Genomic DNA, 21,546 nt, shown 5'->3' with positions numbered 1-21,546 from the left:
TCGTGTGATAGGCGGAACACTAGAAGACTATCAGACGAGTCGAACTAGGGGGGCGGGACCTTGCACACAGACCCAGCTCCATGACATACGATTCGAGCGCCGGAGGACAGAAGGAGGGGAGCGCTGCAGTCACCGCTTAAAGCGGCCCCAGGGCCAGTTTGGCCCTGCTCCTGGCTCTCCCTGGTGATTCTAGGGGGGGGGGGGGTGCAAACGATCCCCCTTGCCCTATGGAGCGGACCCCATGCTGACAACCAGTATAAGTCAAGCCAGGATGGGACACCCCAGCAGGCATCCCCACATTTAAGGGAGAGGAAGACCGTTCCCCTGTGCTCATGATATTCTTTGACAGCGTCACTATCCATGGATCTGGGCAGGAATTGGTTACACCATGTAACACCATTCAACAATGTAACAGTGAGCTATAGCTGTATGGTGGCGAATTACAGTTTCCACCACTCAACTAGTTCCCCTAGTGTTGCCTTTATACTTTATCTGAATTGGCACTCACTGCACTATAGACCAAGCTTTTACCTTTTTGCCATCAATTATTATTGTGAATTGGTGTCGCCACAATATTTCCTAATTAGTTATAGGAACTGCAGTCTGCTCACATAATCTGTAAAAAAAAAAAAAAACACTTCTTCTTTGTCACCCTGAAGCTCCCACTCCAACCACTTTGCATATTTTATATATACTGTGATTCTGTACCTGCCAAATATGCTGCATAAATCTCCCTCCACTGAGTCTGGCTCCAACCATTTTAAATGTGGGCAGTTGACACACCTCCAGATCTGCAGCCCTGCCTAGGCTTTTTACCAGAAAAACAAGAAGGGGACTGTATAAGGTATTTACTGTCAGAAAAAAATAAATGTTTTACTATCCAAAGTTAAAAAACGGCAAGGAAAGATGAAAAATGACTGAAGTTCCGCTTTAAGCACTTTAATGGTGATCAACAGGGATGTGCCCCTTAATATAGTGGATGCCCATTCACATAACTAATAAGTACTGAGCACTTTATAACTTTCACAAGAGGTCAGGCAGTAAGCCGCATGAGAGCTGTGTCCTTCTCACAGAGGACTGCATTGCAGAAGCATAAGTACAGGGGTTGGTAGGTGCAAGATCCCTGAAGAGGAAGAATGGTTTGTGCTAACCCCTTTTATGACGGGGTAAAACAAACCCAGACCCAATTTTGCAACTTTGACATGAGTTCGTAAAACTAATTATACAGTATCTCACAAAAGTGAATACACCCTCACATTTTTGTAAATCTTTTATATCTTTTCATGTGACAACACTGAAGAAATTACACTTTGCTACAATGTAAAGTAGTGAGTGTAGCGCTTGTATAACTGTTTAAATTGTCCCCTCAAAATAACTCGACACACAGCCATTAATAGCTAAACCGCTGGCAACAAAGTGAGTACACCCCTAATTGTCCAAATTGAGACCAATTAGCCATTTTCCCTCCTCGATGTCATGTGACTCATTAGTGTTACAAGGTCTCAGGTGAATGGTGAACAGGTGTGTTAAATTTGGTGTTATTGCTCTCTCTATCATACTGGTCACTGTAAGTTCAGCATGGCACCTCATGGCAAAGAACTCTCTGAGGATCTGAAAAAAGAATTGGCTTAGGCTACAAGAAGATGGCCTAGGCTCTGGTGAAGTCCATGCCAAAGAGGGTTAAGGGAGTGCTGGAAAATAATGGCGGCCACACAAAATATTGACACTTTGGGCCTAATGTGGACATTTCCACTTAGGGGTGTACTCACTTTTATAAGAATGGGGGGGGGGGGGAACTGCGCTAGACTCAAATGAGAAAACAAAAAACAAGCAGCCAACACTCAAAGTCTAATAGAATTGGTGAAAAAAATTAGTGTCGCGCTAATGATGTAATTGTGTGAAGGATTACTCCTAAATAAGTGAACTCGAAATACACATAAAAAAAAAAACAACCTTGGGCCGGGTTCACACTAGTCCGACAAACGCTCCGACATTGGGAGCTCATGTCGCATGGCGTGTGAAAATCAATGTTTCCCTATGAGAGATGTCTTAACTGGTCCGACACATGTCGGAGCGACTTTGCAAATGCTCCCTGTACTACTTTGGTCCGACTTTGATCCTACTTCACTCCATTGAATGTTATTGAAGTCGGATCAAAGTCGGAACTCAGTCTTGCACGCTCCGACTTTGGCATGCGACTTGTACTCTGCTGATCTTGAGGGGGAACTCCACACCAAATTTTAACAAAAAACGGCATGGGGGAGCATACCAGGCCCATGGGTCTGGTGCGGATTTAAAGGGGGAACCCCCTACACCGAAACAAAAACGGCGTGGGGGTCCCCCCAAAACCATACCAGACCCATATCCGAGCAGCAGCCCGGCTGGTCAGGAAAGGGGGTGGGGACGAGAGAGCGGCCCCCTCAACCGTGACAGGCCGCATGCCCTCAACATGGGGAGGTAGGTGCTCTGGGGCAGGGGGGAGCCCTGCTGCCCCCCCACCCCAAAGCACCCTGCCCCCATGTTGATGAGGACAGGGCCTCTTCCCAACAACCCTGGCTGTTGGTTGTCGGGGTATGCGGGCGGGGGGCTTATCGGAATCTGGAAGCCCCCTTTAACAAGGGGGCCCCCAGATACCGGCCCCCCACCCTAGGTGAATGAGTATATAATGCCCCTATCCATTCACCGGGAGGAAAAGTGTAAAAAAATAAACACACTGCACAGGTTTTTAAAATATTTTATTAGTCCGCTCCGGGGGTCTTCTTCCGTCTTCTCCACTCTCTTCTTCTGCTCTCCCCAGTTCTTCTCCCACTTTCCGGTGCCTTCCGCTGGGCTGCGCCGCCGCTATCTTCTTTGTAGCTCTTACTAGCGGCGGCCAGCCCGGTCTTCTTCCGTCGCCTTCTTCTTCCCTCTTCTTTTCTTCCGGTGTTGACTCGACGATGCCTACCGCTGTAATGCCGGGTGCGTGGTGCGCAGCGATTTATATAGGCCTCTTATGACGTCACAGTCCCAGAATACTCCGGGTGGTGACGTCGCCACCCGGAGCATGCTGGGACTGTGACTCCTGAAGTCACTTGTGAGTGACGAATGCGCGCAAGAGTCCTGTTCAAAGAGGTACCGGATGTGATGCCAGCGAGTCCGCCACTCGGTTTTTATGTGCTGTATTTTAAAACTACCTTTTGGGAGTACCTAGTGTATAAGCTGTTTTTATACTATTACATTGCTCCTACGTTATTACGCTATTGGTGCTTTCCTTTATCTTTCCGTGTGAGGACCATTGCCACCTCCAACGTCCTGAAATTTCGTTGCTGCACTTATCCATATAGAGTTGTTTTATGCCGTTACCTTACAGCAGTAAGGTAAGGGGACATCTGCACTACTTTTAAGGAAATTGGAACCCTTCCCCCGGCAAGCACTATATGTTTGGACACTTGGCACCAGCACTTTATTACATGCGTTCCAGTAGCGTTCAGCCTGCTGCTCCTGCATGAAAACTTATGCTGTTTTCACTGGGCTGGATTCAGGTAGAATTGCCCCTTATTTGCGGAGGCGCAGGGCAGCGTTTTTGCCCTGCCCCCCCGCAAATTTACTGCGCTACCCGCGATTCACGGAGCAGTAGCTCCGTAAATTGCGTGTGCGCTGTGTAAACTTGCCCTGCGTAAGGGCGCCTAATGTAAATGATCCCGTAGGGGGTGGGAATCATTTAAATTAGGCGCGCTCCCGCGCCGAGCGTAGAGCGCATGCTCCGTCGGGAAACTTTCCTGACGTGCATTGCGGCAAATGACGTCGCAAGGACGTCATTTGCTTCAAAGTGAACGTGAATGGCGTCCATCGCCATTCACGAATCACTTACGCAAATTACGTAAAAATCGAACGTCGCGATGCGGAAACGTCGGGTATACTTTAGCATTGGCTGCCCCTGCTATTAGAAGGGGCAGCCTTACGCTAAACACGCCGTACAGAAACAACTTAAATTGCCTACGCAGGGCTCGCGCAACATTGTGAATCGGTGTTAGTATGCAATTTGCATACTATACACTGAGCACAATGGGAGCACCCCCTAGTGGCCATCGCAAGAATGCAGCCTAAGATATGCGTGGCATAAGAGCCTTATGCCACGCAGATTTTAGGCTGCAGTCGGCGTTACGATGTTCCTGAATCAGGAGCATTCGTAACGCCGGGGCAAGTAAAGTAAGCAATTGCGCTGTGTAACCTATGGTTACGCAGGCGCAATTGCTTCTTGAATCCGGGCCACTGTTTTATATGTTTGCTATCGCCTATGTGTATAGTTTTGTAGCCTTCTGGCTATAGCAGCGCCTGCTGTCTTATTCACCTAGCACTATTATGTTCACCTTGGATTTGTTACTATGCATCACTGAAGTCATGTACTGTTACACTGTTTAGATGCACTTATTTCATTTTGGGATCTAGCACTGGTATTTATGAGATTTATACTATTATTTCCTATCCCTACAGCGCAGCACTATTTTTTATTCACAGGTGGTTTACTGTGTTCTTGGCTCCCACACCAGGAGACCACAATAGCTCAGCGGAAGTGATTCCCTGATTGTGTTGATGGGGAAATCGAGTGAATTTTCTTTTACTGCAACCATTGCATCTTTAGCCTGCCTTGCTGTGCTTTGGCGCAAGCACAACACTTTGTGAGCTGCTCCCCTTTTTTTTGTTTTTGTTTTCTTCCAAACAATGGAGTATGTAATCTTTCATTGTTTAAAGTTGTTTGTGGTTTATTGCGACCATGAACAGATCTGGGTAGAGGAGCATTGACAGTATGCCCCAAAGTTGTAGCACTCTTATGTATATGACTGCAAGTTATCTTTACAGATGTATTCCAAACTGCTCATGTTCATTGATGAGTCTTCATTCTTTCTGTTTCCATACAGCTTTGGTAAAATGATTGGTGGAATGTATATGGGAGAAATTGTGCGTCATGTGCTAGTCAAACTGACCAACCAGGGATTACTCTTTGGTGTGTCAGCACTGAAGCTTCTTAACAAAGCAACCTTTGGAATGAAGGATGTGTCGGACATTGAGAAGTAAGTGATTTCTTGCATTTATGTTTAATTTATTATTATTATTATTATTATTATTATTATTATTATTCTTATTATATATATTTTATTTTTTATTGTTACGAACAGTGTCGCCTAATCTTTTTATATATTTTGGGCTGGAGAACACTGTGATTGGCACCCAATGCAATACCCATCTTCTTTTAGGATTGCACACGACATTCTTGTTTTACTGGTCATACCCTGGATTGAAATTTTATCATGTATACATTTATGACGTACGGTAGTTATATTTCTATTGCTGGGAATGTGTGGCTTTAAAGGAAAAGGCTAACTCTAAGCCCAGGCATACTGTGCAAAATTATAATTGTGGCGCAGCATGTGCCACAAGGTGGTTTGCCACTGCCGATTATGGTGCTCCTACATGGAAGTCTGGGGAAAATATGCACTTGGTGGATATAATGGCAAACCAGAAGTTGATGACCATTATGCATAACTCAACAAAACTTGCAGCTTGTATGTGACACATTTGTGCTTTCTCCCATCTAGTGACAATTTTCCTTTTGAAAAAACTAAAAGTGTTTTGGCTGTCTTCGGTCTAAAGCCAAATGAAGAGGACTGTGTCCGGGTAAAGTGTGTGTGCTGCGCGGTGTCTTTGAGGTCTGCTAGGCTGTGTGCTGCTGGACTTTCTGCAGTTGCCAACCGCATAAAGAACAATAGGCCACATCATCTGGGTAGAGTCACAGTGGGCGTCGCTGGATCTGTATACAAAACGAACCCAAAGTAAGAAGGCTTTAACTTTTGCTTCCTTGAACCATACTAATTATGTGTGTGTGTGTGTATGTATATATGTATATATATATATATATATATATATATATATATATATATATATATATATATATATATATATAATTTATTTTATTTTTTTATTGCAGTATAAGTTTTGGATGAAGTTTGTTGGATTAATAAAACGCATGTCACTGCAAAAGCGTGCAATTTGCCTACCTTTTTAAAAGTGGACAGTGCCAGTCAGTAGGGCAGTGAACGGTGTCAGTGTTTTTGTTTTGGTGAAATATTAGTGTCCAGATAGCAACCCTGATGTCTCGCTTTTAAGATCGAGAAAGGGACTGAGGACAGACTCCCCAGTCCCTTTCTCTGCAGCCTCAGCTGCACTTTACAGTGACTGGATGGGAATTGCTCAATGCTGAGCGGCTTCCTGTTCATTTACAATAAAAAAAACTAATAAACACAGTTTAATATGCTTCAGTATGCATGAACACTATTAGTTATCAGTACCAATCATTATGTGTGTTAAAGTGGGGTTCCAACCACAATTAGCATTTTTTAAATGCATGTCCTTTCATCACGCGTTTTTTATAATATAAATCCGGTCACTTACTATTTTACAATCCGCCGCCGCTCCGCATAGTTATTCAAAAAAGATAGTTTATAAAACTATATCCACACCGTTGTCATTTTGCTTGTGGGCATTGTGAAGCTGAGATGTGCATTAGGGGGGGATTTGTACTGGGAAGGAGGGTACCAAAATCGTCCTCAAGGGGTTCTTTTCTGGTAGTCATGTCCGATGAGCATCTGACCTCAAAGCCTTTACATGCATGGAACCCCATTCCTCTTGGACAGGATGAGGCAAGTTGAGACTGAGGCCTTTTTTCTGATCTAGGACAGCCTCTGATCTTCTCTTCAACCAGGACATTGTTCTTCTGTCCCAGTGTCTGGCTTCCGTTCTCTGACAGCATTTTTTCTCTTGTTTTGTTACCGACTACTACCACAATTAACACTTTTTTTGTGACCATCCCATAATTTTTGTTTCTTGGTCTGCCACTCTAAGTAGGGTAGATCAACTAGCTTCCAAACGTGTTGTCTTGAGGATAGTTTTATTTATTTTTTACCCACCCCTGTTTCAGACTGTGAATATGTCCTGAAGGTCTTGGAGTTACCTAAGGGACATGGTTTCACCACTCTGTTTTTTGTTCCTTCTCCTGGTGTCAAAGAAACTAAACACAAGTAGATCGCTCTTAACAAAAAGTTCTAACTCCCCTACCTTTTCTATACAACACTATAAAACGTTTAAACACAATTTTTTTGGGTATCTTTCAGATTTGGTGAACACCTCAATGAAGCTTTGAAAGAGCTTGCTCCAGGATGCCAAATTAAATTTTTGGTTTCCGAGGATGGAAGTGGAAAGGGCACTGCCATTGTGACGGCTGTAGCTCAAAGGCTTGCAACCCAGAGAAAGCACATTAATGAAATCTTGGCCCCATTTCTAATGTCCCTTGCAAAGCTAAAGGAGGTTCAAAGTCGCATGCGTAATGAAATGGAGATTGGTCTACATAAGCAGACACAGCCTGGAGCCACTGTGAAGATGCTTCCCACCTATGTGCGTGCTACACCAGATGGAACAGGTAAGGGTCAAATATTGATCAACATCATGTATAATGAGCTTTGTTATTATATAAGACAAATCCGTCCATGTATCCCCAAAGTTCGCAGTTGATGGGGGGTAATTATGGTTTATGAATTCTAAACCTGCTGTGATTAGAGCCTACTTTTATTTGATGCAGAATAACATTGCAAGAATTGAACCCCTTATTTCCTAAGACAACCCAGAATTTAGATAAGCTGACCGGCTTCTGTTGGACGAGCTTGCTGGTAAACCAATGGCTGAGAGCGCTGATCTGAGTATTCTGGCAGGGTCCCCCTGTCGGAAGACAAAATCTCAGTGGGGGAGATCGCTGTACCAATGTCAGATCGTTGGCACAGTGGCTGTGACCAGAGCTGTCGGGGGGGGGGGGGGGGGTTTCATTCAACCTGCTGGGTTGAGTGAAAAAAAAAAGTGTGTACCAGGCTTAAGTAGGCTGCTGGGTTACCCATTTTCAAACTTGATATACAAACCAATAACTAACTGAAGTGTTTCTGCTCACTGTGAGGCAGTGGCTTAGCAATGCAACAGGAAGTGTTGTCTCGGGCAGGATCTCCAGATAAACGTATGCAACAGATTTGCAAAAAAAAAAGAAAAGACACCACGGGTGTCAAACTGGTCACCTTTCAGCTGTTTCAGAACTTCTGGTCCCATGAGGCATGCCAAGGCTGGGGGTTAAAAGCATGACTCCCACAGGCAGAGGCATGATTGGACTTGTAGTTCTGCAACAGCTGGAGGGCCACCTACTTGACACCCCTGCTCTACACAGTAAAAGCAGGATGCTAAACATGGGGGGGGGGGAATAAATAAAAATGGAGGCTGCCATTTCTGAAATTGGACATTGGCTATAAATCTTTCTGCCTGGCAACATGTATTAATACAAACAATGCTTCCTATTTTAATGTTGTTGGTGTCAAGCCTGACCTTTTGATTGGAGGTTAGCAACTATAGTAATTCATGATTTATGTGCCATGACAAAATGTTTTGTCTTCTGTGGACTTTACTGCAGTGTTGCCAACCTACCAGATTGAAATTTACTGACACAACACCCAAATTCTATTGGCACAGCCAAGTTTTTACTGGCATTTCCAAAAGTTAAAAAATTACAGTTTTGAGCGCAAATTTGAGTATTTAGGCTACAAAAAAATACAATATGCAATTGGTAATACAATTTAAGGTTGATTTTAATAAGGCAACAAATGTATTTCTTATTTTATTTTCGATATAGAAATTGGCTCAGGGACAGGACTCAGGAGGGCAAGAAATTAGAATCGGCGGCACACATACATAAAATTGACTCTCACACTGACAGCAGTGTGCAGCAGCACAGATGAGACCCCCCCGACATGTCATGTCACAGTGACAATCTCTCTCCAAACCAAGCGGTCTCTTCAGTCCACTCCAGTCTAAGCGGCACTGACGGTCCAGGTCCCAGTCCCAGCCTGCATTGCTCCCATACTGCAGACCTGCACACGAGGCTCTGGCCGCTACGTCTTGGCTGCATTGCACCATGACATCACAAGACATGCTAAGGCGCCGCCTCCACCAGAGCCACCTGATCACACTGTAGCAGGCACTCGGATGGTCTCAGCCAGCTCTGGACCAAGCCGAGCGTCGCAGCCATATTTTTTACTGGCAACTTCTTACTTTTACTGGAAGGAGAAAATTTGCCTGTTTTTTACTGGCTGCCAGTAAAATTACTGACGGTTGGCAACACTGCTTTACTGTCTGCTCATTAAATGGCAACTTTATTGTGGTATGTATATAAACTAAAAATCCACTTGGTTTTTATTTTAATGAGTCAAAAGTGGTGCTGCTGTGGAAATGTGAATGTTTTGGGTCGCCAAAGATTGGTTGCATAAAATGGGCTGTTGCCATTTTTACACACAGAGAATGTTTTTTTTTTTTTCTTCTATTCCCATACTGGGCTCTGCTAGAGATGATCTAATATGTTTTTCCTATTGCAGAAGTTGGAGAATTCATTGCTTTGGATTTAGGTGGTACCAATTTCAGAGTATTGTGTGTAAATGTGGGCTTGAAAAATGAAGGTGGCGTGCAGATGAAGAGCAAGACCTTTACCTTGCCTACAGAAGTGATTCAAGGGACTGGAGAAGGGGTATGTCTCTCCCTCAAGAGTGGCGATATTTGAAATCTGTAAATTTGAAATATGTATAGCAAACAAATTGGTTGATTTTATAAACTGACATTCCCTTTCTTCTTCTTCTTCTTCTTTTTTTTTTTTTTTTTTTTTTTTTTTTCTTCTAAGATGTTCAAATTCTGCTAGAATATTCTAATATTTATACTATTTTTAAATGTCTATTTTGCAACATAAAATGCAACTTCTACTTTTGCAACATTAATTAGTGAACTGAATATATTTTATAGTACCGTACAAGCTTTGGAAAGTATTCATTTATTGCCAGACATGATGATGTATAAATAACCTCCAAAAAAATCACATACTTCTATATACAAGTGGAACTGACATCAAGGAATAAAAGTTAATTAAAACGGGAGATCTGAAAGTGGAGATCTAGATACAGATCAGTGGAACAAGCGTGCTATTTACAAGGACTCCAGGCAATAAAGCAGAGGTGTGAAATGAGCACCATTTGATCATGGCATTTTGTCCCTTATCTGCCAAGGAGCATTTTTTTAACTACACAAAGACTATGGCTTTGCTAATGTCTTAGGAGCGCATAAATCTCTTGTCTCCATTTAGGAAACCATATAATGTATCCAATTTCTGAATGGATGTCTATTCCTGTTCGTTCCCTTCATTGGGGTTTGTTTAGGAGTAGAACATGTTTTCTTTATAATATGAATTTTCACAGATTTTTAGTGAATGAGGTGAAGCCAAGTAAAAAAAAACATTTTGCAAAAAATATCCAATCGTGTGCAAAGAAAATATAAATTGGGGGGAAAAAATATAAAACATCAACTGGATTTTCACTTTGCAAATAAAATGTTTATTTGCCTTTAGTGAACATAATGATATACAAGGGGTCTTCAAAAGTTTTCGCACTTTCATATTTTAGTTGGAAACGGTAAGGACAGGAGTAGTAATAAGTCGTGTCTGAGGGTGTCATTTGACTAGTGTGCCTGGTAAGCCAACTGACATTGCAGTTTAGTAAGAGTTGTCACGGTGTGGTGAAGATGGCTGAGAAATGTATAAATTGTACCAAAGAGGAGTAGCGTTCTTTGATAGGCTTTTTGCGGCAGAAAGTGTGTCAGGAGCACAAATTTATCTCCATACTGAGCACACGTGGAGAATAAAGTTCTCTCTCATAGTCATTTGAGTGGGCGTTTATGGAACACCCAGCTTATAGCCCGGAATTGGTGCCATCTGTTTTTTTTTTTTTTTTTTTTTTTTATAATTTTGGACCGCTCAAAGAAGCTTTAAGGAGAAGATTTTTATGTGATGATGTGAAAGTTGGGTACAGTGTTGCATGACCACACATTTGCCAGTTAAAGTAGTGCAGTGCTGAATAGCAAAAACCTCCCTGGTCAAGCTAATGTATTCCTGAGCGTAAGTGGTTAACCCAATTTCCCTATCAGAATAGTAACCCTCAATATTATATACTCAGGGAAGTTCAGCAGAATTGTTCTGTCACTATTAAATGTCCTGCTGTTCAAGTTAAATTGGTACAAATATATCTGCTGACCAATTGTTTTGCCATTTTAGTTTGGGGGGGGGGGGGGGGGGGGGCGCGGCGGCATGTGGTGGGATAAGTGTATTTTTTTCAATTGATTTGATCTAATGATAGGAAGTTTCTTTCAAAATCGACTCTTCTGTAAATCAATGCACAGTTAACAAAGTCTCTTATAAATGTACATTTCAGAACAAGGAGACAGTTGAATTAATAAAGCTTTTAATATAGTATGCTTTTCCAGATGAGGATAACATGACAAATCTTGCATAAAAAGAATGCAAAACAATTAATTAGGCTGGAATTTTACATGTACCGTGCCTTGAAATGGTATTCATACCCCTTGAAATTTTCCACATTTTGTCATGTTGCAACCAAAAACGTAAATGTATTTAATTGGGATTTTATGTGATAGACCTACATAAAGTGTCACATATTTGTGAAGTGGAAGGAAAATTATAAATGGTTTTCCAATATTTTTTTCTTTTTTTTTTTTACAAATATCTGAAAAGTGTGGCATGCATTTGTATTCAGCCTCCTTTACTCTGATACCCCTAACTAGTGGCACCAACTGCCTTCAGAAGTCCACCTGTATGTAATGTATTAGTATAAATGCAGCTGTCCTGTGAAGCCCTCAGAGGTTTGTTCGAGAACCTAAGTAAACAAACTGCATCATGAAGGCCAAGGAACACACCAGACAGGTCAGGGATAAAGTTGTGGAGAAGTTTAAAGCAGGGTTAGGTTCTAAATACAATATCACAAGCTGTGAACATCCTATGGAGCACTGTTCAATTCATCATCTGAAAATGGAAAGACATCCACCTAAACTGACAGACTGGACAAGGAGAGAATTAATCAGAGAAGCAGCCAAGAGGCCCATGGTAACTCTGGATGAGCTGCAGTGATCCACAGTTCAGGTGAGAGAATCTGTCCACAGGACAACAATTTGTCATGCACGCCACAAATCTGGCCTTTATGGAGTTACAAGAAGAAAGTCATTGTTGAAAGCGATCAGTCCCATTTGCGAGAAGCCATGTGGGGCACACAGCAACTATGTGGAAGAAGGTGCTCTGCTCTGGTCAGATGAGACTAAAATTGAACTTTTTGACCTGAAAGCAAAACTGTATGGTGTAAAACGAACAATGCACATCACCCTGAACACACCATCACAGCCATGAAACATGGTGATGGCAGCATAATGTTGTGGGAATGTTTTTTTTCAGCATGGACAGGGAAGCTGGTCAGAGTTGATGGGAAGATGGATGGAACCAAATACAGGGCAATCTTAGAAGAAAACCTGTAAAGCCCTGTACACACGATTGGTTTGTCAGACCGATGGCCCGTTTTCATCGGACAAACTGATCGTGTGTGGGCCCCATCGGTTTGTCTTCCATCAGTGAAAAAAAATAGAACATGTTTTAAAATTATCCTATGGCTAAAAAACCGATGGAAAAAAACGATGGTCTGTGTGGAACTCCATCGGTCAAAAATCCACGCCTGCTCAGAATCAAGTCGACGCATGCTCTGAAGCATTGAACTTCATTTTTCTCAGCACGTCGTAGTGTTTTACGTCACCGTGTTGGACACTGTCGGATTTTTGACTGATAGTGTGTAGGCAAGACTGATTAAAGTCAGCTTCATCGGATATCCACCGAAAAAATCCATTGGATTAGATTCCATCAGATATCCGATCATGGTGTACAGGGCTGTAGAGTTTGCAAAATACTGGGGCAAAGATTCACCTTTCACCAGGACAATGACCTTAAAGCGGTTGTAAAGGGGAAAAAAAAAAAATTCCTTTAAAATAACAAACATGTTATGTTATACTTACCTCCACTGTGCAGTTGGTTTTTCACAGAGTGGCCCCAATCCATGTCTTCTAGGGTCCCTCGGCGGCTGTCTCTGGTCCTTCCCGCAAGTACTGACCACAGTCATGTGAGAGCTCACATGGTGGTGAGTAATTGCGGCCGCGCTCCCGTGATACAGTGAGCGGATATGGCCGCTCGCTGTATCACTCGGCCCCGCCCCTCGGCGCCCTGCGTCACTGGATGTGACTGACCGCAGCGCCAGCCAATGGCTGCGCTGCTTTCAATCCATCCGCTCTAGCCAATCAGCGGTCAGGCTGAGCGGCGAAGAGGATCTCGGGACCGCGCAGGACTTTTGACGAGTCGGGTAAGTAAAACGGGAGCTCGGGGAGGGGGGGGGGGGGGCGTCAACATCAGATGTTTTTTCACCTTAATGCATAGATTGCATTAAGGTGAATTTTTCTCACCTCGTCTTTCAGGACAGCACCTGGAGAGAGCGCAGCTCCACCCACTTCCCAGGAAACACTGCAGTCAATGCTATAAATTCCGCCCCCTTCCACCATGGCCTCAGTTGTAGTGTTTCCTCCGGCCATGGTGGAAGCTCTGCAGGGAACCAGGGGTGTGCTGTTCTCTCCCCAGGCGGGGAAGGTGGATTGTTTTTGAGCATACCGGTGTTTTAGGTTAGGAGGTGATCCTCCAGAGGCGGACCCGACTTCTCCCCTGACGCGCGGGTGAAGGTCGGGTGCTTCTCCTCTTCGGTCCGGCGAGGACAGAGGCTGCTGGAGGTCCCGCTCCCTTAGTCCGGGCATCGTAGCTTGCGGGGGGGCGGTCAGGTGCCGTCCTTCCGGCATACGAGGCTCCGGAGCGGAGGGCGTAGTGACGTCCTTTCCGGGTGGAGGCGGGACTTCCGGCGGCGCGTGGCGGCTTCCGGTTCCGGCCGCCTGGAACGCAAGAGGGGGAGTGAGCCTCGGCGGTGCTATTTCCGGGTCTCGCAGCGGCGAGAGGAACCCGGGAGATTTAAAACAGCTGTCGCACGCCCGCAGCGTTCTGGGACCATGGAGCCAGAAGACGCAGCGGAGGTGGCGGGAGCAGGAGCCACAAGCACCAGCCCGGCCCAGGTAGGAGACCCAGCGAGGGTCAATGTACCAGGGTGTTGTTATGTCCCTCTTTTCTGCCCCTTCGGGGGAGGGGAGCCTGCCTCACTCACCCTAGTCACTTCTGTGGGTGCGTGTAGTTTTCTGGTACAGCGGTGATGGGTGCTGGTTTTTATTTGTTCACTAGCTGTGTGCACTTGTGTGTTTTGTTGGCTGGCGTACAAAGGTTAAACATAGCGTTGTTGTCCTTTGTGTCGTTTCAGAAAGTTAAAGAAAAACTTAAAGTGGTAGAACCTCCTCCTTCCAAGAAGCGGTGTGCTACTTGTAAAGCTTCCCTTAAAGGGAACTGGACCAAACCTTTATGCAAAACTTGTATTGCGGAGATTGTCAGGGGGGAAGCCTCTACTAGTTCGGCCTCTGAGCAGACCACCGTCAAGGGAACGGGGGAGTTGCTCTCTTCATTTAGGGAGGAGTTGCACCAGACTTTCCAGTCTTTTCGCTCCTTCCTGGACAAGGGTCCGACTAAAGGATCTAAGGCCAGGGCCAGTACCCCCTCCACATCTAGAAGGTTAGACAGTGAGTCCGAGGAGGAGGAACCTGAAAATGCTATTTCAGGATCAGAGGCGGAGGATGAAGAAGAAAGGGATACTTCTTCCTCACGCTATAAACTGTCCTTAGAGGAGGTTGATGACCTATTAAGGACAATTCATTCTACCCTAAACATTAAAGAAGATGCGACTCAGCTGTCATTGCATGACAGGATGTACCAGGGTTTGGAGGAGGTAAAACATCGTACCTTCCCGGTACATAAAGTATTGTCTGAGACAATTAAAAGAGAATGGAAGGACCCAGAGAAGGCACCCTTCTTTTCTAAATCTCTGAAAAGGAGATTTCCTTTCGATGAGGATCCAACGCAGGCCTGGAATAAAAGGCCTAAACTGGATGCAGCATTCTCAAAAGTTTCCCGCAATACGGACCTAGCTTTTGAGGATACAGGTGCCCTTAAGGATCCCCTGGATAAAAGAGCAGATAGCCTGCTCAAAAAAGCCTGGGATACCTCCTTGATTAATCTTAAACCAGCTATGGCATCCACTGTGGTGGCCAGAAACCTTGAGCATTGGCTGGATCAGCTCAAAGGTCACATTGAGGCCTGTACCTCTCGTAGAGAGCTTTTGGAGTCCTTTCCAGTCCTTATGAAAGCGGTAGGCTATATAGCGGATGCTTCGGCTGAATCCGTGAAGCTCTCCGCCAGATCCTCGGCGTTGATAAATTCAACCAGAAGGGCCTTATGGGTTAAGACCTGGCAGGGGGACACAGCCTCTAAGCTGAAACTGTGTGGGTTACCTTTTGAAGGGGACTTGGTTTTTGGCACAGGACTAGACACCGTCCTAGATAGGACGGCGGATAGAAAGAAGGCTCTTCCTTTAAAAAAGGTAGATTCGGGGCCCAAGAAAAATTTTCGTCCTTTTTTCCAAGCCAAGGGTCCTAAGGAGGCACAAAGAGGTCAGGGTGGTAGACCCTGGCGGTCCCAGAGGGGCCGCGGGAAGCCTGGGGTGTTGTTTCGCTCCCCCAGCCAACCTGCTAAGCCCCAGTGACGGTCTCCCAGCTGTGGGTGGTCGGCTCCAAGCCTTCCTTCCACAGTGGGCAGAGGCGACGTCCAGTCCGTATGTGCTCAATCTGATTGCAGAGGGATACGCACTGGAGTTTTCGGGAAAACCACCGTCGCGGTTTTATGTGACCCAATTGCCCAGGGAGCAAGAGAAGTCTCAGGCTATGCTGACATTAGTGGAGGATTTTCTCCATTAGAGGGTGATTACGCCAGTTCCCCAGGGAGAACAGGGGGAGGGCTGTTATTCCCATATATTCCTTGTAAAGAAGCCGTCGGGCAAATTCAGGTTAATTTTAAACCTGAAGGTCCTGAATCTAGCTATCCGGTACAAGAGATTCCGCATGGACTCTATATACTCGGTGAGAAAGCTTCTTCCCCTGGGGTGCTTTCTAGCTTCAATAGATTTAAGGGATGCTTATTTGCACGTCCCGATCAGGACTTCCTCCCAGCGCTATCTGCGTCTAGCCATCAGAACAGAGAGCGGAGTGAGCAGGGCCGGCCTTAGGTGTTCAGGCGCCCTGTGCGAGCTAATCTTGTGGCGCCCCCCCCCCATCTTCACCCCCTCGCCACCTAAACATACACAAAGAGAAACTTTGTAACAAATAATTTGTTTTAATAAACAAACAGAAAATTTAAGTGCGTCTCAATGGACCTTTCACACTGAGTCCTGCAAGCAGCATCTTTGGAGCAGCTTTTGGGCACTGAAAAAGACGCTCCAAAAACGCCCCTCTCCATTGAAATTAATTGAAAGCGCTGTAAAAACGCCTTACCCTTTCACACTGAGGCACTGCAAAAACGCCCTAAAACGTTAGGGTCGTAGCGGTGCTTTACCAGCACATTGGGATTGCAGATGAGGCTTTGCTTGAATAACGCCTCAATAACGCTCGAATAACACTCAAATAACAGTTAAGCCTTTAATTGCCCTAGATCAGGGGGTCTCCAAACTGCGGCCCAGGGGCCAGATGTGGCCCTTTTCTTGCTTTTATCTGGCCCTTGGGGCAATATTCATCTTCTGACATAAAAAATGGGGCACAATTCCTCCTAATGACACCAACAATGGGCCACAATTCCTCCTAATGACACCAACAATGGGGCACAATTCCTCCTAATGACACCAACAATGGGGCACAATTCCTCCTAATGACACCAACAATGGGGCACAATTCCTCCTAATGACACCAACAATGGGGCACAATTTCCTTCTAATAACACCAACAAAGGGGCACAATTTCCTTCTAATAACACCAACAAAGGGGCACAATTCCTCCTCTTACTGACACCAAAAAACGTGGCATTGTTTACTCCTGTTTACTCCTGATACCGGAACATTTTTGCTATTTCCAGTGGCCACAGTCTGGCCCCCCTAAAGTCTGAAGGACAGTAAACTGGCCCTTCTTTTAATAAGTTTTGAGACCCCTGCCCTAGATGATTAACCCCTTGCCAGCCAGTGTCATTAGTACAGTGATCATTGTATTAGTGTCACTGGTTCCCACAAAGTATCAGATTGTCAGTCACAATATCGCAGCCCTGCTATAAGTCGCTGATCTCCGCCATTACTAGAAAAAAAAATTCCATAAATATATCCCATAGTTTGTAGACACTTATTAGGATATTTTGTACCAACAACATTGACCTAAATCAGAGGTCTCCAAACTGCGGCCAGGGAGCCAGATGTGGCCCTTTGCTTGCTTTTATTCCGGCCCTTGGGTACAATTTCTCCTACTGCCACCAATGATGGGGCACAATTCATCCAATGACACAGATAATGGGGCACAATTTCTCCCAATGACTCCAATGATGTGACACAATTTCTCTCAATGACACCAATGATGGGACACAATTTCTCCTGACAACACCGATTATGGGGCAACCATTACTCCCATTGACACCAATTATGGGGCACAATTTCTCCCATTGACACCAAAGATGGAGCATGTTTTTTTCCCCACTGACATCAGGACATTGTGTACTCCAAATGGCCACAGTCTGGCCCTCCTGAAGCCTGAAGCACAATAAACCAGCCCTTTGGTTAGAAAGCTTGGAGACCCCTGGCCTAAATTTATGAAAAAACTTTAAAAAAATTGGATATGTTATATAGCAGAAAGTAAAAACACGGAAAAAATTTAATAACGCAGAGGTGATCAAATACCACAGAGAAAAAAAAATACAAATTGTATTTGTGTACAGCGTCGCATGACCGCGCAGTTGTCATCTTTAGTTATGCAGTGCACATCGCAAAAAAAGGCCTGTCATGGAGGGGGGGGGGGGGTAAATCTTCCAGAGGTCACGTGGTTAAACCGTGAATTTTTTTTGCCCAGAGTTTACTTATACTTCAGGCAATAAACCTGGGGTGTCACAAACATGAAGTGATCCTCTGTAGGAGTTTTCCATATGACAGAGGTGCACACATAGCCGGGGGTACATGGTACCAGTACAGGCCAATTACAGACTGCCTGAAGTATAAATAAACTCTGGGCAAAAAATTGGACCTCTGGAAGATTTACCCCCCCCCCTTTCATGATAGGCCATGTTTTGCTATGTGCGCTGCTTAAAGTGGAGGTTCACCTAAAAAAAAAAATTATCATTGCATTTAGGCTATTTAGTAGAATGAGAATCGGTGTTTGTTTTTTAAAAATGCTAGCGGGACATAACTTTTTCTATATAGATGATCAACGCGGCAAATAACAAATAAATATATAAGACATAAAAATCAATAGTACCCTACTGGATATTGCACCCAAAAGCACCAGTGCTGCAAATATAGAAAATTGTGCAAACAAAGCAAGAGAATTCCACATGCAGATAAAGTTCATGTAGTAGCAATATCCAAATAAGATGCCCCTGCTGGGTACTGCAACCAAATGCACCAGTGCTGTAAAACATCTAAATATGCGCAAATATGGTGAATAAATAGATAAACCAAATATATTTCATAGGATAATAAAGTTCCTCAATAAAGTGTCCTTTTTTGTGTTTCACATCCCACATCAATGTGTCCAAGCAAATAAATCCATCAAACAGGTCCCAGCGGTGATAGAAATGAATATATGATGGTGTGATCAGTCCATATGTACTAACAGCTCACCTCACATCAAGACCTGATTTTTTTACAGCACTGGTGCTTTTGGTTGCAATATCCAGTAGGTTAAGGTTGTCTTATTGTATTTATTTGTTATGTGCACATTCACTTGAACATTATTGATGAATTTGATCTGTATATATGGAATTTTTTTTTTTTATCAGTTTATTCTGCTTTGTTTGCACATTTTTAATAATGTGCAGCACTGGTGTTCTTAGTTGTAATATAACCCAGTAGTGTGCTAATGATCTCTGTTATGGGTGTACCTTATGTTATTTCTACATTCATCTGAACCTCTTGTGGCACTGAATTAGGGATTGCCACACAGTCACTACAAGTCCCAGCATGTCCAGGACTCCCCCTTTCCCATGCTGGGTTCCTGTCACTTCCTCACATAGGGGATGTTCCCAGTACAGGGGGGAGTCCAGGGAAATCTCAGCCCCCTCAATGTATAGAAGCCCCCCCCCAGCCATGTCAGTGTCCAGGCTGGACTTTAGAATGCTCAGACTCCCTCCACAGTACCCCCCCCCCCCCTGCATCTGACCTCTTGGTGAACTTGCTTGCAGAAACTTCTCTGGCTCCTAATGGCTCCAGCTTAAAAGCACGTATCTCCAGCCGGACCCCGCCATGACTGAGGACAGGTGAGGGGGTGAGGGGGTGGCAACAAGAGATGAGGGATGTGAGGAGAGATAAGATCTCACTGACTTGCAGTGAGAGATGTAAGAGGTGGAGGGGGCGGAACCAGCTCACAGAGCAGCAGGGACAGAGAGAAGACTCATGCTGCTGCTTGGAGGCAGTCACTCTGTATGCGATGTTCTATGGAGAGCTGATGGCCCGCCCATTCAACTCAGACCACTCCCGTGCGATGGGAGTGGTCTGTCACATTTTTTTTTTTTCACAGTCCCTTCCCTCAAGTGCCCTGGCGAGATGTGACAGCCGCACGGCGCCCGTACTGTCCAAGGCGCCTTGTGCGATCGCACAACCCGCACAACGCAAAGGCCGGCCCTGGGAGTGAGACATTTTCAATTCAGAGCCCTCCCATTCGGCCTTTCCTCCTCTCCCAGAGTCTTTTCAAAAGTGGTGGCAGAGGCCTTGGCACCCCTAAGGCTCAGGGGGATTTCTATAATTCCATACTTGGACGACCTCCTGCTGTTCGCCAAGTCGGAGGAGCAGCTTCTCCTGGACCTGAGGAGGACCCAGGCTCATTTGGAAGGGCTCGGTTGGATCCTGAACAAAGAAAAGTCAAGTCTAGTGCCCTCCCAGAGGATAGTCTTTCTAGGATACGTTATAGACTCTGTTCAGGGGAAAATCTTTCTACCAGAAGAAAAGATAGAGAAAGTTCAGGCTGCGGTGAAGACAATTCAGACGAATGTGCCGATTTCTGTGCGCTCAGCCATGTCCACAATGGGCTTACTCACGGCCGCCATTCCGGAGGTGCAGTGGGCTCGTCTCCATTCAAGGGACCTACAACAGGTGATCCTTCAGAATTGGACCCAGGGGGAATCCCTAGAGAAGAGATTCAAAGTTCCGTCTTCAGTGAAGAGGAAACTTTGGTGGTGGAGAAGCCAGGCAAATCTGCGCCTAGGTCTGTCCTGGTCCTTCCCCACTACAAGGGTCCTAACTACGGACGCGAGTTCGTGGGGATGGGGTGCTCACCTGGACGGGCAGATGGCACAGGGATCCTGGACGAGGGAAGAGTCCAGAAGGTCCTCCAATTGGAGGGAACTCAGGGCCATTTGGTTAGGGCTAAGGGCCTTTCAGGAGCTGATTCTGGACCAACATGTCCAGATTCTGTCAGACAACGCCACAGCAGTGGCGTATGTTTCCAGACAGGGGGGCACGAGAAGCAGAGTACTCCTCAGTCTGGCCTTACAGACTCTGTCCTGGGCAGAGGTGAACTTGGCTTTCCTATCGGCAGTACACCTAAAAGGCAGCCTAAACATGCTGGCAGACTTTTTAAGTCGGACAAGGGTTCTGGAATCGGAGTGGTGTTTATGCCCGGAGGTCTTCCAAGAGCTAGTAAACAAGTGGGGAACTCCTCAGATAGACCTGTTCGCGGCCCAGTCCAATGCCAAGGTTCCAGCTTATTTCTCTCTAAACAGAATGGACCAGGCAGAGGGTCTAGATGCGTTAGTTCAACGCTGGCCCTTCCGCCTGTGCTATGCCTTCCCCCCGGTTCAGATCATTCCCTTAGTGTTACGGAAGCTTCAGGAGGAGAAGACTACTCTGATCCTGATAGCCCCGTACTGGCCCAAGAGGCCTTGGTTTTCGAGTCTGTTGGATCTGGCGGTAGAAGACCCCTGGGTTCTACCAGTCAGAAGAGATCTACTTTTTCAGGGCCCTCTACTGCATCCAGACGTGAGTCGGTTAAGACTCACGGCCTGGTTACTGAAGAGCTAATTCTTAGCAGGAAGGGTCTATCCAAACGTTTGGTAGATACGCTACTTAATAGTAGGAAAGAGGTCACGAGGGCCATCTATTTCAAGACTTGGAAGGTTTTCAATTCTTGGTGTGAAGTAAAAAATTATTCTCCTTTGAATACTTGTTCCGTCTTGGAGTTTTTACAAGACGGTATGGATAAGGGTCTGGCAGCCAGCACCTTGAAGGCGCAGGTGGCGGCTTTGTCAGTGTTTCTAGAGAGACGTTTATCTCTAGAACCCTATGTCATCAGATTTTTTAAGGCCTTAGCCAGGGCTAGGCCTTCCCCGTTTAAATTTTTCCCCAAGTGGGATTTATCAGTGGTCCTGGGGGGTTTGACTCAAAAGCCCTTCGAACCACTGGTAGACGCCTCTGTAAAGTTTCTAACTTTAAAATTGGTGCTTTTGGTGGCGGTCACCTC

The 21,546-nt window shown here is 45.2% G+C and overlaps 1 protein-coding gene across 3 annotated transcripts in view; it reads left to right on the top strand.

The window, feature by feature from the left end:
• The window catches only part of HK3 (hexokinase 3), a 158,446-nt gene that overhangs the window by 126,614 nt on the left and 10,286 nt on the right, over positions 1 to 21,546 (top strand). For all 3 annotated transcript variants that reach the window (XM_040344403.1, XM_040344404.1, XM_040344405.1), the window contains 4 exons: positions 4,899 to 5,051; positions 5,577 to 5,810; positions 7,149 to 7,453; positions 9,438 to 9,586. In XM_040344403.1, coding sequence (XP_040200337.1) covers positions 4,899 to 5,051; positions 5,577 to 5,810; positions 7,149 to 7,453; positions 9,438 to 9,586 — 841 coding nt within the window. The remainder of the gene's footprint in view (positions 1 to 4,898; positions 5,052 to 5,576; positions 5,811 to 7,148; positions 7,454 to 9,437; positions 9,587 to 21,546) is intronic.

This window comes from Rana temporaria, chromosome 3, assembly GCF_905171775.1.
Source record: "Rana temporaria chromosome 3, aRanTem1.1, whole genome shotgun sequence".
In the NCBI taxonomy this organism is placed as follows: domain Eukaryota; kingdom Metazoa; phylum Chordata; class Amphibia; order Anura; family Ranidae; genus Rana; species Rana temporaria.
The sequence above is the reverse complement of the archived record's forward strand: the minus strand, read 5'-3'. Positions and strand labels throughout refer to the sequence as shown.